Here is a 13,083-nt window from a genome sequence, read left to right on the forward strand (position 1 = left end):
CTATTTAAAAATAAGTCTGAATTTACATATTTGGAGCCTCAAAGTTACCTAGCTAAAGAAAAGCAGTTGATAAAATAATTAGTTAAAATACTTTAAATCTTCGTGGATGCTCTCTGATTATATTAAATTGCATTTTTTCTTTTTCTAAGAAAAGTTAATTTGCCTTAACTATTTCAAAAATCCTTGGATGGACGAGTCCTGTTGCAAGTAGGTAATGCAATATGACTGCTGTACCTGGTGGCTAGAAGGGTTGTGTTGAGCCAAACACAGGGCCATAGTAGATTTTAAAGCATGAGATTTCAGTACATAGTTTTGAGGAAGAACTGATGTTGAGCAACTTTGGTACTATTTAAAATTTTGAATAAAATTATTCAGTGTCAGCTAAAAGCTGTTATTGCCTAAATTCTGTTTATAATTTAACTTTCCTGAATAGTCAGAAGTATCATTTATGCTATGCAGTGAGTACCACTAACATGGAAGTAGTGCTTCTTATTGGGTAGGTTTGATAGTAAACCTTAGACTTCAAGGTGGCTATTAAAGTCCTGAATGTATCTTAAGAACTGGTCATTTTTTATGAGTATGTAAAATTAATGTGTCCTTAACTACGAAGTCTGAACTGTAGTAACTGCACGTGGATTTCTGTCATTAATTAGGCACTGTGCTTGTAAAAACAATTCCCATTCAGCATGGGTCTGTGCTTTAAAGTGTGCCCTTTGCAATAGGGTTTGAAGGGTTTGTCATCCCGCTAAGCAGTTTTCCAAACCAAGGAGATCAATACTCCATTAGGTGGGAGCTTCTTGGGTGTCTTGAAGACGGAGCTCTCCAGGACATTGAGGGATTCAGTGGGATGATGTACAGAGTAGAAGGCTGCTCAGCTCTCATATTCTTTACAATCATCTCAGTTTTTTGAGTTTGAAAGTATTCCAATGTTTTTGCCATTATTGCCTACGTAAATTTCTTGTTCCAAGTTCTGCATCAGCTCTTCTGCGCACAAGTAGGTCCCTTCACTACCCCTGGTCTGCAACCCATTCTGAAGTTCTGCTGGTGCCTCTCTGCACCACAGCATTTGTGGAGAAGGATGGAAACAGCTGTACGCAGCAGCTGTTGAATATGGATCAGCAAACTGCCTCTTGCCAAAGGCATTTCTGTTCCTTGCGAAGGCCACCTATACAGCCTGGCATCATCCCCCCGCCAACAGATATTTTCTCTGCATCCGCTGAGCTGAACTTGTGAAGGAGAGAGGGGGAAGGCAGTTGCTGACTGTGTGTGAGGCATGAAGTGGTTGCTGGTGAGGAGGGGTGAAAAGGGGCAGAGCTCTGTGTAATTCAGGCTTAATGGTCTCCTATAAATCTTTCTATTGCAATTATTAAGGTTTTGCCACCTTTAACTGCCCTCCCTCTGCTCTCCTGTGGGTTCCTGACCTATGCATCAGAGCTGGCAGATGGCAGCGTGCGGTCTGCATTCCAGTGTTAGATCTGATATCTCAGTATAAGCTGACCTTTGCTGATAGTTTGTGCTAAGATGCTGCAATTTATATTGCTATGGCTGAGCTATGGGCATGCATTTTTTTTTCTGTGACTGATGTGATGTATAACCCACCAGTATAGCGCAAAATAAAAATTAAAGTAGGGTAAGAAATGGAAGTAGCAGCGAGCGTATGATTGTAGCTAGTAAGTGCATTTTTGTACTTAATTCCCTCTGTCAAGTTAGCTTTTTCAGTAGAGAGTCTTAACCTTTGAGGAGTTGCACAGGGTGGGCTGTTCTGTAAGCAGCTTCCTGAACATAGATGCAATATCTCAAACTCTAGATGAAAATAACAGGACTGGGGGGGAAGAAAATCCTCTTCATTTGGCTTCTTATGGCACACTAATCTGTGTTACATCAAATGTGTTGGGGAAGTCATGCAAAAATTTAGTTAAAATTACATTCACAGTTTTAAATTGGTGTTTATGCCTTTGGCAGTTCTTTGTCAACCACTTCAATATAGACAAGGTTTATTACTGAAAAATGAACCAAATGGGTCATTGCAGTGTTCAGGAGTGAAAGCTAATAAAATAGAAGGATTTTTTGTTTGCTTGCTTTAACATTGTTCAGGGCCTTCTCACAAGTAGTAGACTTAAGTATTAACATTTTTTATAAAAGAAGCCTTTGTTCTAAACTTGGTCCGTTTGAGATGCATATGTCAGACACTTCAGATCTGCAGTTCTTTCCAACATAGCAGAAGTGGGTTTTTTTATTTTTTTTAATTATTTCAAATTTTTAAGAGAAAAAGATTTTTTTTCACATTGCTTTCAATTGTTAGGAACGGAAGGAGACAAATGTTTAATCCTTTCCTCAAGCATCTGGACAGCAGAGTTGCCAGCAGAACTGAGTGCAGATCCTGCAACGCTTTAGGTCTTCATGAGGATGGAACATTTCAAGCACTTGGCTGAGCCTGCAGTGAGTTTCTAACCTGGAGTTAGATTGGCCAGGTGTTCAGTGCTTCTGCCCTACTCCACTGTTCCAAGAGCCCCGTTAGATTCCTGGCATGGAGCAGATTTTTGCGGGCAGTATTTTCCAAGCTTGCTGGTCTATCTGAGTAATAATGCTAAACAGTACTGTAAATCCAATGAGTGCACACTTTGTTTTTTGCTTTTAATTTCTTTGTGCCTTGAATAATACAGGAGGATTTCCTGAATGACAGTTTGCCAGTTGAGGGAGGGTCTCCTCCTGATCACAAATATGCCATTAACCACTATGCCTTGTGGGTGAGAGTGAAGTGCTCTGTGATGTGTTGCGTGTGTTGTCGGTTTTGTTTTTAAGGTTTTGCTGCACATCAGTGTTCTCTAGGTAGCTGAGGTGAAACGTAACCAGTAAGAGCAGCTGTACTCCAGGAAAAGTTTTGGGGCTTTAGGCCTCTGTTGGGGCAGTGTGTTCTGATTTTGTGTGTGCTTTTGCCTAAGCCTATAGATAGGCCCTTAGTTTTGCATCTCTGCCACCAGTTGTTTAAAACGCACACCACTATGAAGAGTGGTAATTAACGATAACCTGGAATGCTAGCGTGGTTCTGCAGCTCAAGTAGTATGTTGATGCCAGCAGAGTTGTGTTCACAGAATACACCCCGGCAACTTTTAAAACAAGGGCTGACCAAAGGTACTTCCAGGTATCCAAGTACTTCCCTACTTCCTTGAGGACATGGAGAATTCCCGTGCCTTTGTTCAGAAAGTGAATACTCAGAGAGGATAAGCATTGCACTGGGGCTGCTTGCAGTGTCTGTAAGAACTGGCTTCGTTCACTACCAGTTGCTGAAAATGGTTTTTTGCTTAAGCTTGGTGACCTCTAGCAGCCCTTTGTCATGCTGGGTCCAGGGCAGCCTGCTATAGATGCTGCTTCTGGTTGATTTGTCAAGTTGTGGCCATTGAGACTGCCGTGCATTAGCGTGGCCTCTGCCGCCTTCAGGGTGGTGCGCTGGAAGGCTCTCATGTAATTCTGCCAAAACTCAGTGTTTATTGAGTGTTAAGCTGGCATTTTGCATGAAATTGTCTGTTACAAAGCCAAAATCTCATTCCTGAGTGGTAATGATCAGCCCAGAGTGCCTAACATCAAGTATATTTTTTTTGCTTTGTGCATCTATTTTACATTTGCCTATGCAGAGTTTAATTTGTCTACTCGTTTTCCAGTTGTCGTTTAATAGTTGTAGATTAGAGAATCATGGATCAGTGTCGTTCTTGCAGGAAAAGTCTTCAAGAACTGTGTTAAAGTTAGGGTTTGCAATTTCCAAGTTTGGGAATGCCAGAATTAAATACCCAGGTATCACTGGATGAATAGGAAATCAATCAGTACTTCATACTTCTCCCTTGCCCACGTAGCTTCATGTTTTAGTCCGTGTGTGCAGCCCACATCCTGCACTTAGTATATGTACGTATGTTATTTTCAGGGAGTGATAATGAATGCAATGCCTCACCATTAGGGTGTGTGACACAGATCTTATTCATCTTGAATAAGAGCCGCTCTGGGTTGCGGTTACTTTTTGGGGGCAAAAAAAAAAAAAAAAAAAAAGTACTATTGTGTTAAGAATCCAACTGAAGGTGAGTCGTTGCCACCTTTTTCAGGTTTATTCTGAATGTGTTTAGTGAGTGACCAGAAAAGCAAAGTCGAGAATTGCCCTCCTTTTCCAGTCCTTCCACAGGGGTGAACTCTGGGAAACATCAGCCTAGAGAGCCCTATTATTTAGCTCCTCTAACTGTGAAATGTGCTTAAAAACATTACCTGTATTGTGTACCTTCCAAATTTCCTAACAGATGAGAAGACCTGTAGACAGTAGCCCCATTCACAAAGGGCTTGTGCGCTGAAATGTTGCCTCCTTGGGAAGAGCGTGTAGCCATCGGAGCAGCCTGTGCTCTGAGTCACTCAGTTACCATTGCACAGTACTCTGACATTTCCTTCCTTGAGTGTTCAGCTTAAAACCAAAGTATTTTTATGTCTCTCTCTTAATATGTCATTACATTATGATAATTTCACTAGATATTGTGCAAATCATATGCAGTGTGTCTCCTGAAATACTCTGAAAATTGTAATTCTGAGGGCTAAAGAACAGGAAAAATGCAATAAGCAGAATATTTGTGATGGACACTGTCACATATGGTAAGTTCCTGGTTATGCTGTTCTGAATCTCTTAAAAGATGTTCAATATTGTTTGACCTTGCTGCTTTCTGTGGATGATGATTCCAGTGCATATTTGCTTTAATGTCTTTATCTTACACAATATTGGCTTACATCTTTCTGTGTTGCATGCTGTCATTGTATTTTGTTTTTTTCCATTCTTTAGGTATTAACCAAGAGGCAGGTTTGTTTGATTTTCTGCTGGTTACGCTAGCTTGTGATGAGTGTTGTGCCTCCTTTTTTTTTTTTTTTTTTTTTTTTTTTTTTTTTTACTCAACTTAGAAGTCTGCATTCAGTGGTCTTTCAAACAGTTGCTTTCCGCTTCCAGGGATAATTAATTTCCATGCAGAAATTAATGTTACAAATGCGGATGTGTGGCATGAGGCAGTAGTTCTTTGCTGGTTGATTCTTAATCTTCAGACAGGCTTAAATGCTTTCTGCTGCCCTTTGTAGCTGCTTCTCATGGCCTCTCTGTTTTTTAAAGCTGTTTTCAGCTGTGAGCTAATGAGTAAAGATTAACATAGTGATGAATTTTTGGATGCGAAGAGTTTGAATTGTCCGGTTAATGACATAGACTATATTAGCCAGGCACTCTAATAAATGTTTGGTTTTGTTTGACTTAAGTGTGTGGAGGGTTTTGTTTGTTTGTTTTGGTTTTTTTTTCTGTGTTTTTGTTTTTTTTTTTTCAAACTTATGACTTAACTACACATTCCCTTTCATTTCCTCCAAAGTGGAACAAATTATTCTCTGGGAATTTAAAGCAAGCTAATGCAGGTTCTTCCATGGTATTTTTTGTTTGTTCGTTTTTGTTTAGAAACCAGAAAACTGTAGTATGTGATTTTTAAGGAATAATCATGCTACAAACCTATGTTGAACCTAATGGTGAGTTTATCACTGTGATAGAAGAGTGGTCATATGCCACTCTGGTGCAAATGATCTACCACTCTGTGCTTAGGTTAGCTGCTACTATTATTAAAAATAAGCCCGGGCACTCTCCAGCTTCTACTTGAAAAGCAGAGCCGTTGTGCCCTGGGGAATCCAAATCCTGGCAAACTGAGGAAGAAAGGGAGCAGACAGGGACTCTCCTCAGCTTGGTATTGTGCAAATGGTAGTGCACAAGATACGAAGCTATTACTTGCTACTTGCTTTGTTGAGGCCTGAAAACTTCTCTAGGAAAAGCAGGTAGTTGCCTTAAATATTTTATTTCAGTGTCCTACATGTGTGTGTCTGGAAGAGGTATCCTTTGGCATTATTACATTGACTTCAGCCTTTAAATATGTGGCAAAAGGGAATTCTGGAAGAGCTCTTTAACCACTCTTCTGTGAAAAAAAAATGTTACTTCTGTGTTCTAGAACACCAGGTAGGGTTATAGCCCTGCATTTGGATTGACACTTGGGTGTCAGTGTTTAGGTTGTTATTTTAAGCATAAGCTGAATTTTTTTACATTAGTCATAATTATATTTGTACAAAGCAGATTAGTTGTCTTTTTTTTTTCTTTTTTTTTTTTCTTTTTGGTCTTTGGTTTGCTTTTTGGTTAGCTTTTGCTACATTTTTGGGAAAGAGAAGACAGATGAGTAAGAAGGCGGCTGTTTTTCCAGTAAAACTGCATCTTACCACACACTTAATATGAAACTGTTTAGCATACTGGCAGAAGACCATAGACCTGAATTTATGCTAAGGCCTGTCTGTCAGCCTTTCTGTAGTGACAGGTACTTGGGCCATGTTTCCAGCTGTCCTTCAGTTTTCTAAAACTCACGTGCTGAACTGCGCATGCATGGTTTCTCATGTATGCTACTTTGCCACTGTCCTCTAGCAGTAGCATTGGCATGTAGTCCTTTAAATAGTCCTGAAATCTGTAAAACAGTGTGACTAATCATCCCTGTGGAGAGGTCAGAGCTATCACAATTTTATATTTGGAAACTGGGGCGAAGAAATAGTGATATGCCAGAGCTACAGTAGAAACCTGTGGTGGAGGCAGAGCCTGCTAGTCAGGGCTGTAATTCAAGCCTAATCCCCTCCAGCAGCCAGTGTAGTACATCGCTGTGAACCGTGTTTGTGTCATTGTTTTGCAGGGAAGGCTCGGGAATTTGCTTCTTGGAAATGCCTGCTTTTTTTCCTTAAGTGACATGTATGGTGAAAGCATTTTCCTGACCTGAAAATGCAGGTTTATCTCTCTGCCGTTGAATTTTCTGCTTTGGTATCCTTAAGAAATTTTGGGGTATAGCTTAAGTATCACTTGGTATATGAAAACACCGCCGAAACAAAAGGCAAACAAAAAAGAAGTGAAGCTGGGCCTAGCAAGTAGTGCAGCAGAAGGATTAACGAATATATGGTCCTTTTTTACAACTAGGTGTTTTACAAAATAATACTCAGGAACACTTTTAACACTGTAGTTGGATTCTGAAATATTAGTTAGACTCTAAGAATGAAACTTAATATGTCCTACCTTCTTGGTAAGCAGCAGGTGAAAATAAGGGAACCCTTATGGGGTGGTATTGGTCAGCTAATGCAAGCTTTCAAGCTCAGTTTTGCTATTGGAGGTATCTTCAGCTGAAATACTTGCCTGTTACATAGAGTAGTTCATGTTGATTGCTAAGAAGCCAGGTCAAGGTTCCCCTTTGCTGCTAAGTAGGAAGGGTTTTTTTTTTTTTTTTTTTTTTTTCTTTTAAGGCTCCTCCCTTTCACTAAATGAAATGCTCAACTGTTTTCCACATGTCAGAGCCCATGTGTCTCTGCTTGTTTGGTTTCCAGTTATTCCAGTTTGCCTGTTGGACTCCGGGAGAGTCCTAGCTTCCAGGAGGCGGCACTTTATTTTTTTTCTTTTTTAGACAGAGGGAACTTTCTGCCCCCTTGTTGCAAAAATCCTCTTTTCTGTGTAAATGTTAAGCATTTTGCACTTAACAACAATGTGAAGTAGATTTGATGTTACTGTAGACAGTAAACACACTTCCCAGTACTTTGTTTCATGTTTGACCAAGTTCTTGCACAAAATTTCAGGCTCTTTTGAAACATGAGATTTGCTGTAGACTTTCTTTCTCTGACCAAAGGGTGTTAAGGGAAGAGAAACAAGTTCAGGAAAGTATGCAATCTCACACTTGTTTTTCTGACTTTTGTGGCTAAATTACTTGTTCTGTGGTCAGTGTATTAAGTGCTGTATCATATTTTACTAATCCTGTCTGTGAGCAGGAGAAAATTAAGTCTTTTACTTTATTAAAATCACTGTTTGTTTGTTCTCTAAAGAGTTCAAATGCTTGAAAGGGCTAATTCTGGATGTATACGCGTTTTGAAAGGACCGGATATCAGGCTCTCAGCTTGATGTTACTGAAGCTGTTTTTCTGCACTAATTTTTTACTGGGGCTTCCCGAATTTGTTAGTCTCTTACACTTGCTATCAAATTATTTTTTTTTCCCTTTACAATATTGATAGGCTTTTTAATATTTCTGCTATGTTGAGATAAAATGCACTTGACAGAATACCCTGAGTACTGGTTTCCTGTTTCTCTGAAGACAGTATGTTTTGAAGAGCTCCCTAGTCTCTTGTACATACCTCTCAGTGTTTGCTTTTACACTAAAACCTCTTGTTACGCTTTCTTTCTTCCATGCTCCTGAGTTTTATGATTCCAGTAAACTGTGATTCCTGGTCTCAATGATAGTTTGCTAAAAAGAGCAACTGATCTTCTTCCTTAGCTAAATCAAATATTCCAGTAATAACCACAAAATGTTAAAATATTAACACTTGTTTCTTTCTGCTTATTACATTGTTACAACGTATGTTAAGGGACAAAAGTGCGGGGGAAGTTGGTTTTACCACGTTTTGGAAAAATGACAGATTATTCATATAAATGGAAAGGTATATATTTGGATGAGAAATAAGCCTGAGTTTCTTTTGCATTCGTTAAACAAGGCGGGGGGGGGGGAGGCTTACAGCTGACAGTTCTTTCACTTTTCTTGTTAGCCTTTACATAGGTGATATAAATGTAATTTGGCAAGCTTTTTGAGAGGGTGATTCCATTGTTTTACATATGGATCTAATAAGTAATACTACATTGCAGAAATAAGAGTGTTACAGTGTCCCTTGGTAATAACTGGTAAGTTTTGAATGATGGAGAAAAGAGCAGGAATGAGATTTAGCAGGGTGATATGGAAAGAACTCATATTGGTGTTTGTAAACAGTAGCAGCAATGAAATCAACCATAGTTGCAATTTCACTGTAGGGAGGGGAAATGGGTCTAAAGTTTTCTTACAACCTGAGAAACTCTACATGCTGAAGTCATGTCGACCTCTTTCTGTTTTGGCAGCTACTATCATCTTACCAGAGAACAAGGTGTTCATCTTATGTTCAAGTTACATGAAACTTAATATTTCTTCTGCTTGGTGTGTTGGCTTATATTCGCTACATTTTTATGAAGTGCTGAATTTGTCAAACTTCAAGGTTACATTAGGGTCCTCACAGGCTAAACTGTTAGTTATGTGGTGCAAATGTGTCTGTCTGTTCTCAACATAATAGGCTTGCCTTGGTTACTTCAATGACTGACAACGTAATAAAAAGAATGTCCTGATGGCTTGTACAGACACGAAGTAAAATAACTTGTGCACAACTGTTAATGCGTAGGAAAGCGACTGAATCAGTTAAGATTTTCCTTTTTCTGGTGACCTCTTGGTATCTTGACTAGTGCAGATTTCTGGAAGTAATTGAAGCCATTTTTAGATTCGAGCAAACTGGGAAGAGAGAAAATATCTGTTGTGTACTTTAACTGAAAGCATAAGTCTAAGAGACACTATCTAATCAAATAACCCATACAGTGATTAAACAAGGCAACAGATTTGAAATTAATGCTGAGTTTTTTCAATTCAGCATGATGAGCTTGATGCCACACAAGGATTTTTCGACACTTACATTTCTCGTTTTGTTTTCTCCATTGTGTGTGTGGGGAGGTGTCGGGAGGTCTGACTTCTGAATAACTGCAGCCCAATTTTAAAGACATAATTGTCTTAAATGTGAAGTTTAAGATCCATATTAGAGATATTTTGTCTGTTGTCCAACACTTGTCAACTTTTTTTTTCTATATACTTGAGTCGCTGCAACATATATGCTGTTTCTGTTCGTTCTTAATTTCACCATCTCAAATTTTAAAAGCTCAGATTTCATATGCATTGTGCCTTCTACATCACGAAAACTGATCAGCACCTTTCTTTCTCTTTCCCAAGGAAGACTTCTCCAAGTAAGAGTTAATCCTTGAAAATCTCACTCAGAAATGGGTAGGACTTTGCACACGTCATGCTCTTTGTCCTCCTCTCCTCTGTTCCTCACTGACAGAGGTATCTTAGCAGGCACATAAAATCAAAATTTGCATTTAGAAAAATATAGTCACTGTAACTATTTACCTGCAGAGCTGATTCTGGCAATCTTGTTTTTCTATGAAGATGTTCCTGATCCTGATCTAGTGGTTCTAGTAGCTGTTGTTGCACATTCTCCTGTATTTGTATGTTGAAAAGCTGTTTTTGCTGGATGTTCAGTAAGAACGACTGTTGAATTCATTATCATTCTCTGAACAGATTTTTGTTTTCTTTTTAAGGAACTTAGCGACTTAGCCCGTGATCCTCCAGCACAGTGTTCAGCAGGTCCCGTTGGAGATGACAGTAAGTAACCTTAAATTTCAGTTTTGCTCTGCTAACTCAAAGCATATCATGCCTAGATAATAATGCGGAGTTTTTCTTTTGTAGTGTTTCATTGGCAAGCCACAATTATGGGACCTGTAAGTATTCTAATTCTTGTGATGTAATGCTAAACTTGTATAGTAGTTCTTACTCAGGAAGGACTTTGTCTTTCAACTCCTCTTATTAGACTTTACTTCTAGAGATCCTCCTTATAGTGGCAGAAACTGAAGGAGGGGGAAAAAACAGTCTGGCAATGCTTGCATATTGCTGGAGCTTTGTATCAGAACACATGTTTGAGCTGAAATAATCTTCAGAGCAGTGTAAGGCTTAATTTGTGTTTTACAGTTTCTGCAGTTTAAATCTAGCATAGCTCATTTTTGTAGTCAGAACTAGTGCTGTTTTCGGCAATGAGTTGGACTGCATATGGGCGCATTTTAGAAGAGGTTAGGGACGTCCTCTTTGATCTGGCGTCAGCTACTGAGATCTTGGATAGTTGGGAATGGAAGGTAAAAAGTCATTGAAATGCGGGCTTCCGCATGTGACCCTGTGCGTGTGTGTGTACAAATGCACTGTACCTGTCTGAAACCTGAATGTGACTATTCCCCTGCTAGCGTAAAGAAGGCAGCTGTTTGTCCTCACTAAAAACCTAACCTCTGGACACTGATATACTAAGCTCTTGGGGCTGGTTAGCTGTGTTTAGAAAAGGAAACTTGTAACTTGAGGAGACAAGTACCAGACGTGTGCAGCCTGCAGTCCCCTGTGTGATGCTTTTACTTTGGGCTACAGAGCAGGAATTAAATATTGGTGATGCTGTACTTCTCTGACCTTATATATGGCTACCTGTGTAGTTTAGGCAATGAAATTTTATCTGAGGGTCTCCTGACTGGCAAAGTGGTTCTGCATTCCCAAATCTGTGGTAGTCTTTGAATGTAACTAGGTGCCTCAAAAAGATAAAGCTGTTTAACAGCTCTACTCATTTGAAATCCTCAAAAACAGGATTTATATATATACATATATATATACACACACACATACACGCACACATATATATTTTACTTCCCCTTCTGATTTAACAGTGCACAGCTCCTTTTCTCCGTATGCTTTTCTCCGTATGCCGTTCTGTGTTAATCAGAACGGCCTGCATTCCAGTCGCAGGATTGGGTATTGGAAGCACCTTGAGGATAATGTGCTACTAGTGCTAATGTGCCTGCAGTGTTGCTTAATGTCCTTAAGGAAAGATAAGGGTTGTGCTGCCAATCATCTGGCATTACACATCTGCATGTAATGTGTCATTATACAGGCTGTGGTTTTGTAAGTAAGGTGTAAAGGAGCTTGCATAGTTTGTTTCCTTATGTTTCAACAGATTCTGGGAGAAGTTTGTTCTGTAGTTGCTAAAATATATCCCAGAGACAGTGTAGAAAAAGGGGTTGCTTGCTGGCTCCTCAACTTGTATGTGCTGATCAAGCACCAGAGGTTATCTTTTTATTCCTGTGGTTTTGACAGAGATCGCGTGGCATATAACCCACATGTTGACAAGCTCCTGTCCCTTATCTTGTATTAGAGAATTTAATTTACTGGTATTTAACATAGCAAGATGCACTTACTGCTTTATATAAGTGAAATGTTCTTTCAACCAATATGAAAGTTCAGTTTCTAAATAATTCAGAAGAATACTCTGAGCTCTGTGTCAAATTCATTTTTCATAGTCTTGAGCCTGGAATTAAAAGCGCTGTAGTCCATAAATTAAATAGCAGAATTAGGTAGTTTCCATTTCAGAAAATTTTAGTTGCTGTTTCAAATTAACTCTTCTTACAGCATCTTCCTTGTTGTGAATAGGAGCTTGCACAGTCTATAAGTAATCATTCCACTTAGCTGCTTTTGTAGCTTCCATACTTCAAGTGTTACTTTGTTGCTGATAATAAAATCTGAATGAATTCTTCCTATAACTGGTTCCTTGGAGCAGGAGAATGTAAAATATTTCATGTACCAGGTTATGGTGAATTTCTAACAGGAAGGAAGCTTTCTGTTTGTTTGTCTTTTGCTAGGAGTGGGGAGTTGTATGTGAGAAGGGACTTTTTTCAGGACTTAACAGTGCCTACACCAAAGAGAGATCTTAGGAGGGGTGGGAGACCTTTGAGTTGTCTTTGGCCACGATTTCATGGGTGACTGCAATGAAGTCTGTATGAGCACTTGGGGTGCTTGAGAGCTTGTTAGACAAGGCTCCCCCTCTGTCAGTGTTGCTTCTTGGAGCTCTTTCAGAGATTTGGATGTCTTCTCAAGGTCTCCTGAGCGGAAGGTCACGGAAGTTGTTTTTTTTTTTTTTTTTTTTTTTTTTTTTTAATGAAACATTGGTTTGGAGAGGTCCATTCAAAAGGTTTTGTAGAACTTAATCTTAGGAAGGAGTAGCTGAAATTTAGTGGCATCTCTGTTTTTTAGTGAATTAAACAGTTCTGTTATTTAAACAGATTTCTTCTCCTTTTATTTATTTAAAAACAACATCTTCAGAGAAATGTGGTCCTAAAGATGATAACGGGAGAATTATTTGCTTGCTTTGACAGAATGACAGTCCATATCAGGGTGGTGTATTCTTCTTGACAATTCACTTTCCTACAGACTACCCTTTCAAACCACCTAAGGTAAGTATTACTTTCTCATTTGTGAAATTAGTGCTCTTTAAGGAACTCAGTGCAGGATAGAAATTGTAGATATTTGAGTTCTAATGTTACCGAGTTCTCACTTTGTTCATACGTTCTTATGAAAATTAGTATCTTAAATGCCTGTCTCT

General features: G+C 39.1%; 1 protein-coding gene across 2 annotated transcripts in view; it reads left to right on the forward strand.

The window, feature by feature from the left end:
• UBE2D3 (ubiquitin conjugating enzyme E2 D3) overlaps positions 1-13,083 on the forward strand; it is a 35,560-nt gene that overhangs the window by 17,317 nt on the left and 5,160 nt on the right. For both annotated transcript variants that reach the window (XM_088524029.1, XM_088524028.1), the window contains exons 2-4: positions 10,217-10,280; positions 10,365-10,396; positions 12,857-12,934. In XM_088524029.1, coding sequence (XP_088380155.1) covers position 10,280; positions 10,365-10,396; positions 12,857-12,934 — 111 coding nt within the window. In that variant the 5' untranslated portion in view covers positions 10,217-10,279. The remainder of the gene's footprint in view (positions 1-10,216; positions 10,281-10,364; positions 10,397-12,856; positions 12,935-13,083) is intronic.

Source organism: Tinamus guttatus, unplaced genomic scaffold, assembly GCF_059628265.1.
Source record: "Tinamus guttatus ecotype Peru unplaced genomic scaffold, ASM5962826v1 Tinamus_guttatus_pri_ptg000202l, whole genome shotgun sequence".
Classification (NCBI taxonomy): Eukaryota; Metazoa; Chordata; class Aves; order Tinamiformes; family Tinamidae; genus Tinamus; species Tinamus guttatus.